The 16,445-nt window shown below is 36.2% G+C and overlaps 1 protein-coding gene across 1 annotated transcript in view; it reads right to left on the minus strand.

Annotated features, from left to right (window-relative positions):
* Positions 1-4,508: 4,508 nt before the first annotated feature.
* LOC116700072 (sodium/potassium/calcium exchanger 3) overlaps positions 4,509-16,445 on the minus strand; it is a 24,015-nt gene continuing 12,078 nt past the window's right edge. Inside the window, exons 3-17 of the mRNA XM_032532916.1 lie at positions 15,061-15,137; positions 14,849-14,923; positions 14,652-14,736; positions 14,166-14,269; positions 14,009-14,083; positions 13,880-13,905; positions 11,343-11,396; positions 11,132-11,265; positions 10,862-11,028; positions 10,543-10,777; positions 10,174-10,340; positions 9,543-9,657; positions 9,318-9,430; positions 9,096-9,161; positions 4,509-8,569 (exon numbers count right to left, since the gene is read on the minus strand). Coding sequence (XP_032388807.1) covers positions 8,459-8,569; positions 9,096-9,161; positions 9,318-9,430; positions 9,543-9,657; positions 10,174-10,340; positions 10,543-10,777; positions 10,862-11,028; positions 11,132-11,265; positions 11,343-11,396; positions 13,880-13,905; positions 14,009-14,083; positions 14,166-14,269; positions 14,652-14,736; positions 14,849-14,923; positions 15,061-15,137 — 1,604 coding nt within the window. The 3' untranslated portion in view covers positions 4,509-8,458. The remainder of the gene's footprint in view (positions 8,570-9,095; positions 9,162-9,317; positions 9,431-9,542; positions 9,658-10,173; positions 10,341-10,542; positions 10,778-10,861; positions 11,029-11,131; positions 11,266-11,342; positions 11,397-13,879; positions 13,906-14,008; positions 14,084-14,165; positions 14,270-14,651; positions 14,737-14,848; positions 14,924-15,060; positions 15,138-16,445) is intronic.

Raw genomic sequence — 16,445 nt, forward strand, 5'->3', positions numbered from 1 at the left:
TAGTTGGGTTGGCAGTTTACCATCAACCACAGCGCGTCATCAGACAGATTCCGGTTTTTATCCTGTGCGTCGTCGTGTGTAGCGGCGATTCCAATTATAATTTAAACACAGCAACCTGTGCACCAAAATTAAGCAAACGACTTACCTTTAATTTCTGTAAAGAAATACTTGGCAGTCCATGTCTTGTTGAAAACACGGCATTCGTCATCAACTTTTCTTTTTTTAGCGTGAGCAGAAATCTCGGGTGTAACCGGGCATCACTCGTCGTGTGCACCTTCACTACACGGTTACGCACGGACATAGTCCATAAATAACACTTTTCAAAATAAAAGCAGCACAGTTGTATTGCACGCACGACATAGATGTTTTTTAAAATTTATTTTGTAATTTGTGATTGCCGCTGTTCACCTTCACTCACAATCACGCACGTGCATACTTCCACACGGAAGTAATACAAATAACGCTTTTCAAAACAAAAGCAGCACCGTTGTATTGCACACTCGACATAGATATATTTTAAATTTATTTTGTAATTTATGATTGGCAACACGCGGGCCGGACTGGGATGCCCAGGTCTACTATGACCTTTTTTGACATACAATACCGTTACTTTCTTCAACATACACTATGTCTTTTTCATTACTTTTTCATTGTCTTAATCAAAACATTCTGTATAATACTATGCCTTTTTCTATACTATATACTATATATACTGTGACTTTTTTTAACAACTTTTTTTGACCTTCTATTCTATTATTTTTTTCGACCTAGACTTAATTTTTAATCACTCTTTTCAACAAACTATGCTATGAATTATTTCAGCATACTGACTTATTGTATATATATATACATACATATATATATATATATATATGACTTTTGTCGACATACTATACTATGATCGTTTTCAACATACTGTACTGTTTCTTTTTCCCACATTTTTTTGACATACTATAATATGACTTCTTATTACTTTTTTGACCTACTAAATTCAACATACTATACTATGACATTTTAATCACATTTTTTCAACTTACTATGCCATGACTTTATTATGACTTTTTTATGACATACTATACCATTACTTTTTTGTCATACTATACTATGACTTTTTCATGATTTTTGTTTACATGCTATACTATGCCTTTTTTGACATACTATACTATAACTTCTTATGACTTTTTTAGACATACTCTGCTATGACTTTTTGACATACTATACTATTATTTTTTAGACATAATATACTATGACTTCTTATGACCTTTTAAGACTTACTATACTATTTCTTTTTTTTGACACACTCTGATATGACAGTTTACATTCAGATGTTTTTCTTTTACTTTTTTAACACACTATGCTATTATTGTTTTGACATAGAACACTATGTTTTTTTGAATCACTTTTTCAACAAACTATGCCATGACTTTTTTGACATACTATATTAGTGATTATTTCAACATACTATACTATGACCTATTTTCAACATACTATACTATAATTTTTATAAAATGACTTTTTTGACATACTGTATACAACTATGCCTTTTCCACATACTTTACTATGACTTTATGAATTTATTTGACAAACTATACCATGACCATTTTTTTATACCATTTTTCGACATAATATTCTATGCTTTTTCATCACTTTTTTTGTCATGCTAGACTATGACTTTTTAACATATTTTACCAACAATTATTTACTATGACCTTTTCCACCTACTGTATAGTACTATGCCTTTTTCGAGATACGTTACTACGACTTTTTTGACTTTATACTATTACAATTTTTGACATACTATACTATGATTTTTTCGACATACCACATACCATGAATGTTTCCCACATACCATACTTAGACAATGATTGTGCACTTCTTCACCATCATTGAGTCCATCCTCACCTGCTGCCACTGCTAAAGAAAAGGGTAGCCCAGCGTATCATCCGCTCTACTGATAAGGTTATTGGCTGCAATCTGCCGTCTCTCCAGGACCTGGTCGCCTTCAGGACCTGCTGATGCGGGCAGGAAAGATTGCAGCCGATCCCTCCCACTACGGACAGAAATGGTTTGAACTCTTCCCATGTGGCAGGGGACTGTGGTCTATAAGGACCAAAACCTCATGCCATGAAAAAGGTTTTTTTCCCTGACTCTTAACAATGTTTAATATGTGTCTTGTATGTTTATGTATGCACCTTTCACCAAGGCAAATTCCACATAAGTGTACTTGTTGTAGCAATAAAACCTTTTCTGATTCTGATTCTGATTTATTTCGCCATCCCATACCAGGATGTTTAATTGCTTATTCCACATTCTATACTATGACTGCTTAATTACTTTTCGACATACTCTACTGTCTTTTTCCTTCCTTATTTTTGACATACTACGCTATTACCTTTTTCAACATACTATACAATGACTTTTTTGACATACTCTACAATGATATTTATGACACACTATAAGCTTTGTCAACATACTATATAATGACATTTACATCACTTTTTTCGACATACTACACTATGACTTTTTATGACTTTTTTCGACATACTATATTATTACTTTTTTATTACTTTTCCGACATGCTACATACTATGACTTTCATTGACATACTATACTTCAACATTTTCATCTCTTTTTTCAATCTACTCTTGCCATGACTTTTTTATGACTTCTTCAACATACTATATTATTACTTTTTTAATTACTTTTGACATGCTATGCTTTGACTTTTTAAAACGTTTTTCAACATACTATACCAGGACTTTTTTTGACATACTATACAATTACTTTTTTTTTAACTGTTTATGACATAATCTGCTATGACTTTTTTTGACATTATATTCTGTGAGTTCATGAATTCTTTTGACAAACTATACTATAACTCTTTATGATGTTTGTTATATATATATACTACTATTCAATGATTATTTCAAATTAAAAGACAACTTTTTCCGTCCTACTGTACTATTACTTTTTTATGACTTTTTTTGGACAAACTATACTATGAATATTTTGACATAATATACCTAATAATAATAATAATAATAATACATAATAATTTTTTTTCCGACTCACTACACTATGGCTTATTTAAACGTAATATACCTTTTTATCACTTTTTTTGACATATTATACAATGACTTTTTTCAAAATGCTACACTGACTTTTTTAATTAATTTTTGGACTTACTATACTATGACTTTTGTATTATGTTTTTCGACATACTATCACTGACGTTTTCCATCACCATGACTGTTTTGGGACTTTTTTTGACATACCATGCTATTACATTTTCATCATTTTTTTTGACATACTGTACTATGACTTTATTCCTTTTTTGACATAAGACGACTTTTTCATGACTTTTTTCGACATACTGTAATATTTTTTATCACTTTTTTTCGACATACTATTGACATTTTTCAACATTCTTTACTGACTTTTTAATCATTTCTTTCAACATACTACACCATGACTTTTTTTAACACTTTTTTGACATTCTATACTATAACGTTATCACTTTTTGACATGCTGCGTACTAGGATTTCTTTTATCCCTTTTTTCGACATACTATACAAGTACTTGTTTCAAAATACTATGCCATGACTTTTTTGTGACAAGCTATACTATTACTGTTTGACTTTCATTCACTTTCAACATACTATACTATGACTACCAGTTTTTACAACATACCATTTGTTACTCATCATACTATCTTATGACTTTTAATCAAATTATTTCAACATACTTTCCTATGACTTTTTTTTTAATCACTATTTCGACATAATGTATCATGACTTTTTTTAGCCCATTTTCAGGTTTTCCGACCTACTATACTATTACTTTTTATTTACTTTTTTGGACAAACTATACTACGACATTTCTGATATACCATGACTTTTGTATGACTTTTTTCAACATACTATACTATGACTTTTTCAAACTTAATATACTATGACTTTTTTATCAGTATTTTGGACATGCAAAATGCTACACTGACTTTTTTAATGACTTTTTTTGACTTATTACACTATGACTTTTTAATGAATTTTTTTGGACATACTATACTATTACTCTTTAATGACTTTTTGGGACATTTTTCAACAAACCATGCTATTACTGTTTTGATATATTATACTCTGACTATCAATGGCTTTTTCATCATACTGTACTATGACTTTTAATCAAATTTTTTCAACATACTTCACTATGTCTTTTTTTTAATCACTATTTTGACATAATATACCATGCTATTTTTGACATAATATACCATGCTTTTTTAGACATAATATACCATGCTTTTTTTGACATACTATACTATGCCCATTTTCAGTTTTTCGACATGCTATACTATGACTTTTTATCACTTTTGTCGACATACTATACTATGACCCTAACCCGAAATACTATACTATGACTTAATCATGTCTTTTGACACACTATGATGTATTTAACCCTTATTTCGACACGGCTGTTTAAGTATGTTTTCAACATATTATAGACATGGATTATTATTGCACATTTTTATTGGTCTCAAGATACAAGTTTTCTGTGATCCAATACCTCTAAGAGACATCCTCTACCTCCAACATCGCAGCAGAATAAAGAGAACATTCTTTGAGTGCTGTGAAAAAACACTAAGTACTGGAGGTCAACGCTTTGCTTTGGTGCTATTGTGTCTCTCAGTAGCCATGACAAGCGTATTGAGATTATTACTAGATTTGAATACAAGAGTTTACAGAGGAGACTCCAACAGCTGTATGAAAGATTGAACACATTAGCATCAGAAACTGCCGCATATCATATTCTGGAAAAACACAGATGGTTGAGGATGTTTAACAAGAATGAATATAATGAGGATATGAATGCACAGACATATATCAGTAAATTCAATAAACACAAAAAATGCTAAATCAATTGCTTTCATCATCGATTCATCCATTGACTACTTTTCCAATTGATTCATCAGTCAGCCGCCCCAAAGACAAAAGCAGCAAATTCTCACATTTGAGAAGCTGCAACTACTGTTTGACATTTTCGCAAGATCAAAAATGTATACAATTAATTGATAACAGAAGAGTTGTTGATACATTTTCTTTTGATTAACCAAATGATTAATGAACTAATTTTCTGGACAGTAGGCATTGTAACCAGTTACCTACGCGTGTTAAAGAGTAGCTTTTATGTTTAGGACATGGGCATTTGTAGCATATTTATCACATTTTGAATATTATGAATTTATTTTTAATGTAGCTACACTTTTAAACCGTAGCTAAAAGAGAAAGTATAAATAAAAGATGAAAAAAAATAGTTTTATGAGAATTTTGCGGGAAAAGGTATGACTATTTATTAAATATAGTGGTATTTCTTCTAGTCTAGCCATTCTTTAAACATTTAACTTTTTTTTATTTATTTATTTATTTTTTTAAATTGAATTTAAATCTGTAAACCGGGGATTTAATTTTTGCATGAAATAAGGTTGTGTGTGTTGATGAATCAATACTGAAAGAAATATTAGTGGTGAAAAGATTTTAAGACACAACTGAAATTGAATTTCATAACAAAGAGTGCTAGTCTGACATTACAGCCTTAATATTTCACTGAACAAACTGACAAAATATGCATTCATCCCATTACAATAATTCACAAGTAGGCTGACATTATGCATTTCTTTTAAATATCAAAAACACCACAAAACTAGTCTCTTTCAGACATTCATTATTGTAAAACTATGTCAATTATTTAACATTTACAAACAGTAAAAAGTATTGTCAAGTAGACAATAATAATAATTATACAGCCATTTTGAAAAAAAAAAAAGAATTGCCCATATCCCTTTGGTAGAACATTTATACTTGAATTTGTCGTACTATCTGAATGTGTCCAAATTATTGTTTTCCTCATTTTTTAATATAAAGGACAAAGGAGCAGCAGCTTATTACAAATATAGAATATGCAGCATCATTTGACATAGCACACACACAGATACAATTTGTGTGAGTATTTAATGTGCTGCTTCTGTCCTGATCTAAGTGTAAATGTTCCACCAAAAGGAAATAATCTCATAAAATGTACAAGAAACGATACAAACATCAATTGTCGTACCTAAACGTGAAGTATTACAACTAACCTGCACTCAAAGTCATCAAGGTTTGTGACACTCAAAGTTATATATTAAATTTCATAGTAATAATACCTCTAAAAATACTGTATCACTAGGTTAATCTCTTTATGTACACTAAGCTGTACCAATAATTGCTCATTAGTAGTTAGGCAAAATATTGTCACAACTGTGTGCATTTTCATATCAACGGTTATATTCTAAAAGTCTACTGACACATACACAGTGTCCTTTATTGCAGGACTAAAGTACGTCACTGTCTGTTCAGAGGTTTTTGCTGTAATTCAGTGCCACCTGCTACATTTGAAAGCATGTAAATATTTCCACACTAATGGTAAAGTCAGCTAGGTTGTACATTCAAAACATTCAATGATGTTCAAACCTAAGGTCAACAGACTATATTAATCTGCTAGGAGTTTTTTTTTTTTTATCTTGAACAATAGGTCCAAGCATGATAATTAAAGTACCATTTGTTAACATCTGAGAAATCTGCAGAGAAAATATGATTCAACCTTTTAACCTACAGCTGTTTAAATAGTTGAGATAGCCACTAAAACCATGTCAAATACAGTATATATATATACACACATTTCTCAATCCTTCACGTAACTTTTAGTTTCATCAAATGAACAGAATATCCATTTTCACACAGCCAACTATGGATTTCAGCATCTTGTCTCGCATCCTGATCCCGGACTGATTAAATAAAGTCAGTTTACTCTGTACTGTAGCCCAGAAGGATCTTATTTGGGTAGTCTAATTGCCCTTACTGTAAATCACAACTGTAAATCACGACTGCTACTTGTGTACATTCGACTCAAACTATGTGACTAGGATTAGGAACAGAAAATGACGGGGAGACAATGTGTGAACATACAGTATATATTAAAAATAACTTGTGATTGCTGTGGTGTTGATGAAATTAACTAACTAATTAATTCTGTGAGTAATTTGCTGGGCTGCAGCTTTCAGAAAACAGACATCAAAATATAAATAAAGAATGATGAAAAGAGCTGCAGTGATAAGAAGCAGTTTTTTTAAATTACTGTATAGTTTAACTTTTAATGGTTTCTTGATGTAATGAAATAGTAATGGCATCATTTATTATGCCATCACTAATACAACAATGTATTACCAAGCAGAAGCAGTTTAGGTTTTTAATGTGTTAGTTTGTCGGCTGGTAGGCTGTGTGGGCTGAGTTTTAGCAGGAATGAACTCTCTCAAAACTGAAGCTTTTAGCTTTTAGTTGAACAGGTCATGAGATTAACTGTTGTATATTCAAATATAAAACAGGAATAACTTGTAATAGTTGTTAGAGGGTGGAATCTGAAATTTGAGATCAGCATGGTATCTAGTTATCATCAAAATACTATTGAGCGTTCCGTTTTTTTAGGTGATGTCTTTTCCTGGTTTATATTGCATTATAAGGCCTAGTGTGGATCAACGCCATTCATTTCCAGGATATGTCTAACCCTGTTCTCTTCGGGAAACAACGACAAACTTCAAGATAGCAAGCTACAGGTTAAAAATGACATATTTGGATTGTACAACAGGGCAAGCCTGTTTGGTTCTTTTGGGGAACGATTGTAAAGATTTACAAAGAATATGTTTACGGCATTTACTCTCTAACAAGGATGTTTTGGGACAGATTGGTGGGACTTGCTATGGATGAAATAGAAGCACAAAGAAGTGCAAATTATGTTCAACCATGCATCTAGCTAATTTACAGTAAATAGTTCATGTTGCTGTATTGTGTGAACAGTTAACTTCATTTAATATTGTTTGTGGCGTTTTCTTTTGCAGGGTGCAAATGTTTCACCAAGTTCCTTCCCGAGACCATTTTGCAGAACCACCGTCTCTCCGACCTGAGCTTACTGCCACCCAAGATGATTGTGATTGTTTCAAATGCAAAAAACAACCCAGAGTTTATTTCTCCTATCCTGGACTGTATGTGTAGAAGAGCCAGACCTTACTCTGCAGCTCTTGTCTCTCATTGCAGGTTTGTCAATGAGAGACATTGTAAGGCCCAACAAGCCTGTTGCTTCCATTTGCCATGTTAGTAATGATTCTGCTAAGTCAGCCAATATGATAATGTAAGGACTGTTTTCATACACTGCACTGTTCAGAAAGGAGAAAAAAATTGTACTTTTAAAAAAAGATTTCAGTGTGTATTCGTGTAGTTGCATTTGTACAATTTCACCCTAGCGAGTCCAACAGGAGGTGCACAGGAACTCTCACAGGGAACACAACCAACACTGTCACTCTAATTTGGCTTCAGGTAAGAGGACTTGTAGTAGAAAGGTAGGTACTCGTGTTGTCTGACAAGGTTGACATTTGACTTTACATCTGCCCAAAAAGGATGGAGAAGAGCAGGAAGATGGCATAGAGAAACAACAGGCCCAGACCCAGCCGGCGATCTAGCTTCCAGTGGTTCAGATGAACACTTGTCACCTGAAAACATAGAGACAGTGGTGAGCAAGAGCCAAAAAAATTCACTTGTAATACATTTTTTGGATAACTCTAAGAGTGAATATAAAAGAGCTTGACTGATACTGGATTTTTGAGGCAAACGTCAATATTTGAGGGTTCAAAAAATCCAGTAACTATATAATCATGCATCGATTTATTTTTTTGTCCACCTGCTAGTGCAATAATCTGTAAACAGCTCAGCATGTACAGTAGTACAACACAATACAACTGCATAGTGAAATTATTAAACCTCTAATAACCGGATTCAAATGATTTTTCATTAAAGGCCTTAAATATTAGACAAATTATATTAGAAACAGTTTCTGTTTTTGCCTTTTCACACTAAACTAGTGACCCAGGAGACATGCAGGTCAATAGGAAGTGTTTAATGAAGTTGCAGGACAGTGACATTCCCCCCCCCCCATGTTCACAATGTCTTGAACTAAATAAAAATCCATCTATAATTATTTTGCATACTGACAACAGATATTAAAACTTGTTTCCTCACCGTCAGAAACACAGATGCCAACAGAAGGACGACAGAATACACCAGTCCTTTATTATTTATGGAGACCTATGGGGTGGAAAAGCAGGTGTCACCATTTTATGAACATCTAACAGAAGTGAGCATTTAAAATATCAGTTTCGATAGCCCTCTCACACACATGCAGACATCAGTAAATGACAGACGGAAGGAAGAGAAGATTGGTATTATTAAGTGTATGCATACTGATGATCCGTAGTCCACCACAAGGGTACGCAAAGCCCAGGGGAAACCCAAACCCAGAAGGATGTCAAAGATATTGCTGCCTATGGAGTTAGACACTGCCATGTCCCCCATGCCTGAAAAGAGACGGGAAAAGTGACAGAGAAATGCTAAATTGAAGCCCTTGCACCACAAAGAGAAAATAGACAAAAAGACTTGGAAATTCAGAATGAGGTTTGCGCTTTTTACCTTGACGAGCTACAATCAGACTTGCCATGCAGTCCGGAACGCTGGTCCCTGCTGCCAGGAAGGTTATGCCCATGATGTAGTCTGGGATGGCTAGTGTGAAGCTGATGATGGTGACCTGACAGAAACCATGGGATACATCAGTGTCAAGAATGCACAGAGGGAGCATTTTAAGGTGGTACATCCTCAAATAACAACTATCTGTCCTGTTAAAGCTTTCAACTGGCTTCTGTTTAAAGGTAAAGGTACTTTATTGTCACATACATGTAGGTAAACCCGTCCCTGAAGGGAGCAATGGGCAACCATTTACAGCACCCAGGGACCAACTAAAGATCTGAGCCAGTGCCTTGATCGATCACTGACTGGAGAACCAAGTAGTACAGTTCACGTTTTTTGATGGTGGGGGAAACCAGAGCACCCAGAGGAAACCCCCGCAAACATACAGAGAAAATAATAACTCCACACAGAAAGGCCCAGAACGTAAAGAGTACAAGGCATGCTGTAGATTATAACCGTATTGTTGTATTAGACCAACAGCAACCTGAAGCATCTGTGATCAGTTTTTTGTTGTTTTTATCGTTTCAGAATTGAAGCTCATAGTCTGTCTTCAGTGCAATAAGTCGCGCCTCCTTACCATCCACACCATGAGGTAGGAGAAGATGGCGATCCACAGGGTGGAGGCCACAAAGGTGACCATGAACCAGCGGTGCCATCGTGGCTGAATACAGTTAGGCACAGTGCAGTAGAGCAGGAGGCCCAGAGGCCACTTGATCAGCCACTTCACCCGCGCACAGCAGCTACCTGTGAGGAGCGGGAAGCCGGGCAGAAGGACACATAGTAGTCAAGACAATCAAGTATTTCAAGAACTTTTGTCAACCAGGGATAAGCTACCACATCAAAAAGAAAACATAAAAAAAAGAAAAACCACACACGCACGCACAACACACAAACACACATAAATCAGGTTAAATCTTGCTTGCACTTTACAGCTAATCTTACTCACCTGGTATGCGCACAGGATTGAAAATCCCATTGTCATCCTCCTCCTCCTCTGTCTGGCACACTCCGACCCCTGGCTTGTCTCCTGATTCTGTGTCTCCTATGCCAGGAGTCCTGCCTCCGTTCTCCAGACTGCAGGAACCCTTCCTCTTCAGGCTGTTGCTGGTTGATCCCCTTTGTGACCCGGGGCCAGCCTCGCCGCCCTGCTGGTCCTTTGAACTCTGAATCAGCCTCTGTCTCTGTGAGAGGAGAGCGGGATGTTTTTTTTTTGTACAGCTCAGAGAAGATTGTGTTACAATGTGCCAAATAAGTGTGTCAAATACCTCACTGATGAGCATGCGTCCTGCCATGGAGAGCCTGGTGCGGGGGGAGAAGTGGGGGGTGATCATAACACGCAGGCCAGCATCAGAGAAGGACAGTTTGTGGGGGTTGAGAATGAGAAGCTCATCCACCATGATGACAGGAGAAGCCTCCTGATGATGGGCTTGGCCTGTGAATAACATTTCTTTTTAATTACATTAGACAGTTTTTGAGAGAACAGACACACAGCAGCAAAGAAGAGAAGTGTATTCATTATTCAAACATCTTCGGACCTTTATTGAGAAGCACCAGGGAGGTGTTGCAAGCAGACGCATCCTCTCCCATCTTGTCGTTCTCTGATCCGAGGCAGCACGGCCCGGAGCTCCTGAGCTGACGTGTCACAAACGCCAGAAGCTGGGAGTTGAACCTGCAAACAAACCGTTACCGTTTGCTTACATCCACATGGCACAGAGGCATGATATGTGTTTGGTCTGGTAAACTTACTTCATGATTATAATGTAGATTCCATACATGGTCATAAGGAGCAGGGACTCCCACCTGCACAGCAAATAATACATTTGTGTTAGTCCGGTCTCAAATACCACAAAGTTACACAGTTTGTGTGTGCAGTGTAAGTGAACCTCTTTTCAAAATGTCACATTAAATATAACAACTTCATCTTCAGTCTTATTTTAATCATACTCCATTGACAGCGGTGTCTGTAAGGCATTACATCAATATAAATGTGTTAAATACAATTCATTTGTAAATATTTATGATTTATAGAGCATCTTTTTTTTTAAGAGTAGTTATATAATGCATTGTTAAAATTGACACAGCATCTCGCCACTTCTATAAACTAGATTTTTAGAAGTTGGAAATAATAGTGCAACAAACAGAAATTAAGCAGATCAGTGAAGTTGTGAATGTGTAACTTTTATGAGAAATGACTAAGAACCTTTTCTTCTAAACTTTAATTTAAAGATTTTTACTAATTTAGTCAAGAACATGAAATGATATAAAGAGTTGAAATCATGTTTTAAGAGGCTTTAAGCTGGAGTCCCGTTTATATACTTCCTTTAGGAGAGCTGGATCATACAGTATTTATCCTCATAAAGTACAAATACAGCCCAGCACTAGTGAATGACACTGTTGTTTACTCCTTAAAAACTTCATCAACCTCACCCACAAATACCCAAACTGAACTTGTGCAAACAGCTGTTCCACTAAGCCTGGATAGACTGGATGACCACTGTGATATTCTGAGCATGCAGTGATTTGGCAACATGAGCTGAACCACAAATCTGACTAAATGTATTCAGAAGAACAGTGGTGAGGTGAAATACAGAGGGATAGCATTGGCTTGGCACACTACGATTCAATAAACAGCCCGCCATATATCACCTATAAACCCACAGCTACAACACACATTAAAGCCGAGAATAAGTCTACTTTCATTAACACCAGTGACACATACAACAATTGAGAGCCGTTATTTTTTACAAAAGGTCTCAGGTGGACAGAACAGAAAACCTCCAGGACAGGCAGCTAAGAAGCTCTCAAGAGCACTAAAGGGCCCTGTTACAGTTTTTTTTCAACTGCTAAACAACACTAGTCCCAACTGAAACCACATGGGCAAAACTCTAACCACAGTCTGCACTACAGTTCACATCACCTGCAAAACACATTCCAAGCAACACACATCTCTTCAAAAGTCTGAAAACAGGCTCAGTGCAGCCAAACACTATGAACAATTCTCACTGAGATAACACACACTGTCACACAGAGTAAGAACACTAGCATCAAACACTAGCATCATTTTATCTTCACAGTTTGAATAATTTAAGTGACTTTACCTAAACAACATTTTCTTCAAGAAAAGAGTGAAATTCTTGTTTTATTTTTTATTTATTTTATACCAGTAAACAAGGTACACAAGAATGACTGAAAATCCTCAGTCACTATGTTACAGAAATAGATATACTTTTTTATTTTGTATGTAGTAATTTACGTAATTAAATGTTTATGTTTCAAACTAATGGTACGTAATAGTTCTTTTTATCAACACATTGGATGTTCTCTCTTGCCCTGAATCTGCATTATCTATATGGTAAATACAAATGACTGCGGGGTTCCCATCTCCATAACTTTGTGAAAAACAGTAAGTGTGCAGTTTTACTATAGTAAAGGAAGTGTGTTTCTCATTTTTAACTGTGTATGTAACCTCAGACATCTTAGCTGGACATATTGGTATCTTTGCTCTTTTACCTGTACACTGTTTCTCTAAAACGGTACAATGTGTAACTGTTCTCATTTGGTGTTTCATCATTTCCAAAACAATCTTTTTGAGCTTTCCCTATATATACAGTATATATAGTATGTGTTCACTAACACAAGACACCTGCTTAGGCTTTCAGCTCTAATTACAATCAGCAGTGTTTGAAATGCACCAGGCTGAAATCCATTCTGTTTTGAATATGTGGTTAAACTGAAAAAACTGTAAAAACTGTGTTGAGAAGCAATGAGAAACGAACTAGAATTTGGTTCACACAAACTGCTGCTGCGCAGACTGTAGTTAAAGTTTTGCATTTGTGTCTCCAGTTGTGCCCACTGTCATTTAGCAATTGGAAAAAAACTGTAAGAAGGAAAAGCTACGCAAAAGAAATCAATTTATCAGCTAAGCACCAAATCAATGACCACCGATTTGAAGTTGTGCTTGTTCCTCAGCACGTCTACTGACTCTGAGATGAGCCGGCTGGAAATACATATTTAGATGTTTTGCGATTGTCGAGTACAAATCAGAGAACAAAATAAATTTAACATGTTGCCAAATCCCTGATGTGGAACTGGACACGCTCATCTTACCGATTGTAATAATGGTCATTTGAGGGAGAGGGTGTTGACCCCAATCAGAGTGTGTGGGAACAGAGAAGAATTTGCAGATCTGTGTCAGTATAAACACAGATACTACTGTGGGAGTGCTACTATGGAAATGTGGTCCTATGAAAAGTGAAAACAAAGCTCAAGGTAGGTGGACTCACCAGACAACTGTGGCATCATAGATAACCTAAAGAGGGGATAATAGATTAGATAGATTCTTCAAAACCCAATGTGGAGGTGTAAAAGTTTAAGAAACAATCATGGCAATTTTGACAAAAATTACATCTCACCATAATGAGAGTCAGCACTGCAAGGATGTAGTAGGAAGAATCTCTAAAAAGGGGCCACCACGTCAGAACCACTGTCTGTGGAGAAAGGTTATAATAGGTCAGTGTTCATTCACTCAAGAAGAACTGCATGCAAGATTTCGTTTAAAGTTGTTCCCACCTGGCCTGCAAAGATCCCACTGAGGCCAATGATGACCAGGATGTTGAAGACGGCGGAGCCGACAATTGTGCCCACTCCAACATCTCCTTTGGTGATGAAAACACCTGAGGGTGGGTGACAGAAGGGAGAAGTGGAAGTCAAATATGTGCATTTGGTATTTGACTTTGTTTGGTTTCAGATTAGATGAAATCTAAGATTGGTGTCTGTGGACTCTTATTTCAAGTATTTACACAGAGAAACACAAGTCATCCAGCTTTGTAATTTCAGTTCACTAGTCACTAATCTCCATGAAAAACACCTATAAATATAGTTTAAAATTTGACTCTGCTGACATCTGTTGGATAATTGTGGGACTGCACTGTGAAGGCTATTTTGAATCCCAGCATTTCTCTGCTAAAATGTTAAGAATAAGTGAAATCTAATTTTAGCATTCTTTTTTAAAACTGCTAAAGCTGTTACTTGGTTATGATTGGCTGAGCTACTAACCAATGAGAGAGGTGAAAAGCTCTGGAGCAGAGCTTCCTGCAGCCATAAACGTCGCCCCGGCCACATCTTCACTGAGCTGCAGGTTCTGAAAATTAAATTTAAAAAAAAACAGCTTGGAATAAAATGATGATAATCAGATTTGGATCTGTTAAACTAAGAAATTGATATCTGAAGGCAGGTTGGTGCAGTCTGCTCACCTCAGATATTTTTTCAAGAGAGGGGACAAAGTAGTCGTCACAGACGATGGCCAAAGCATAGAACATGTAGATGGCCTGGATAGTACAGGAGAGCACAGAGAGAGAGGAAGGACACATGAACACCTTGCCTTTTTATAAAATAAATTAGTTATGTAGGTCGTGGTTTGCAATGTTGGCCTCTGCAGATTTCAGGAGATATGTGAAATACTCACACAGAGTGCATGCAGACATACGGCCCCCTTCTTCCTCTGCTCCTTGGTAAAGATGTCCTGTGGAAACTCATGGATGGCTGTGTGGGTATAGACATGATGACAGATATGATATTATATTATACATACATTCATTTACACTCAAAAACAGCCATATTCTGCAAGCTGCAAACAAAATTTTATTAGGTACAAATAGAACGTGAGATAATTATTTATTTATATTTATTGTCTTTTATCCAGCAAGGCATTTGTTCATATTTGACATTTGATGTAGGAATACAAAATATTTCCCTTAAGTTTGGAGAATGACATAATTTACTTATTACCCTGTTGCTTATATATTTTACCAAATTAAATTATGTGATTTGCTTTCTTCTGATTTATGATAAAAAAGCTTCACTTTTTAAGAATTACTACTATAGAAATTGCATTCCAAATTAAACTCGTATATGAAAAAGAAATGTCATCATTTAAATTGTGTCATAAGCCTGTGTCTTTTTTTAGACACCACACAAAAAACCCATAAGAACATCTTCTGTCTTGCGCTGAAAAGTAAGACAGGAAGTGAGGTGAAAGTGAAACTGGCAGCTGCTTTCTGTCCTTCCTTAAGTGTAAAAGAAAAAAAAAACTGTTATTGACAGCCTAGCTTCCCTCTGTTCCCTTGACGTTACAAAAGAGAGCCTCAAGAGTGTGGTGCAGCTCCAATTTGCAACTCAGAGCCAAGCTGAATGAATTTAAACTACCGGGGAGCATGGAGCTATTAATAGCTCTTCTGCTGTGCGAGACAACAGTGGGCCGACAAGCTCACAATAAGCACAGTGCAGCCGTCACGGAACTGCATGGAAACTGAACAGACTGCATGGATTAAGAGGGTCCCTTGTGATCGGGGATATGAGATCTGATCTTCTACACTGTAATGTCAGAGAGTGAGAGGAGGAGATCATTTGGTCCCAAGGAAGGGACAGTAATTTGGCCATGTTCAGTAAGAAAATGTACATGTTAGTGCAGTAATGTTTGCACATTTGTGTCTGTGCCAGAGTGCAACACCGCCTGCCTGGATGCTTATTGTGCCATAAACTTCTTTAAGTGCATCATTTTCAAGGCCCAGTGTTGAAGTGAGTTACTGAAGGTTAGTAGAGTTTCTGTTTTCTGCTCTCTTAAAGCACTCTATTAAAGCACTGTGGCTTTATTTCTTTCACCTTCTTCTGTGCTCTCTGCGTTTCGTCTAACAGCCCTGGAAGCCTTCCAGTCTCCTTCTTGCCCCAAAACATAAACTCTCAGGTTATTCTGCCGGTGAAAACCGAGGGCTGCGACATGTACCTCAGATGGATGCTTTGAGGAGTTGCTCTGGTGCAGGCAGTTGCTATGGCGACACTCTCCCTGGGGGC

This window comes from Etheostoma spectabile, chromosome 13 (assembly GCF_008692095.1).
Source record: "Etheostoma spectabile isolate EspeVRDwgs_2016 chromosome 13, UIUC_Espe_1.0, whole genome shotgun sequence".
NCBI classification, from domain to species: domain Eukaryota; kingdom Metazoa; phylum Chordata; class Actinopteri; order Perciformes; family Percidae; genus Etheostoma; species Etheostoma spectabile.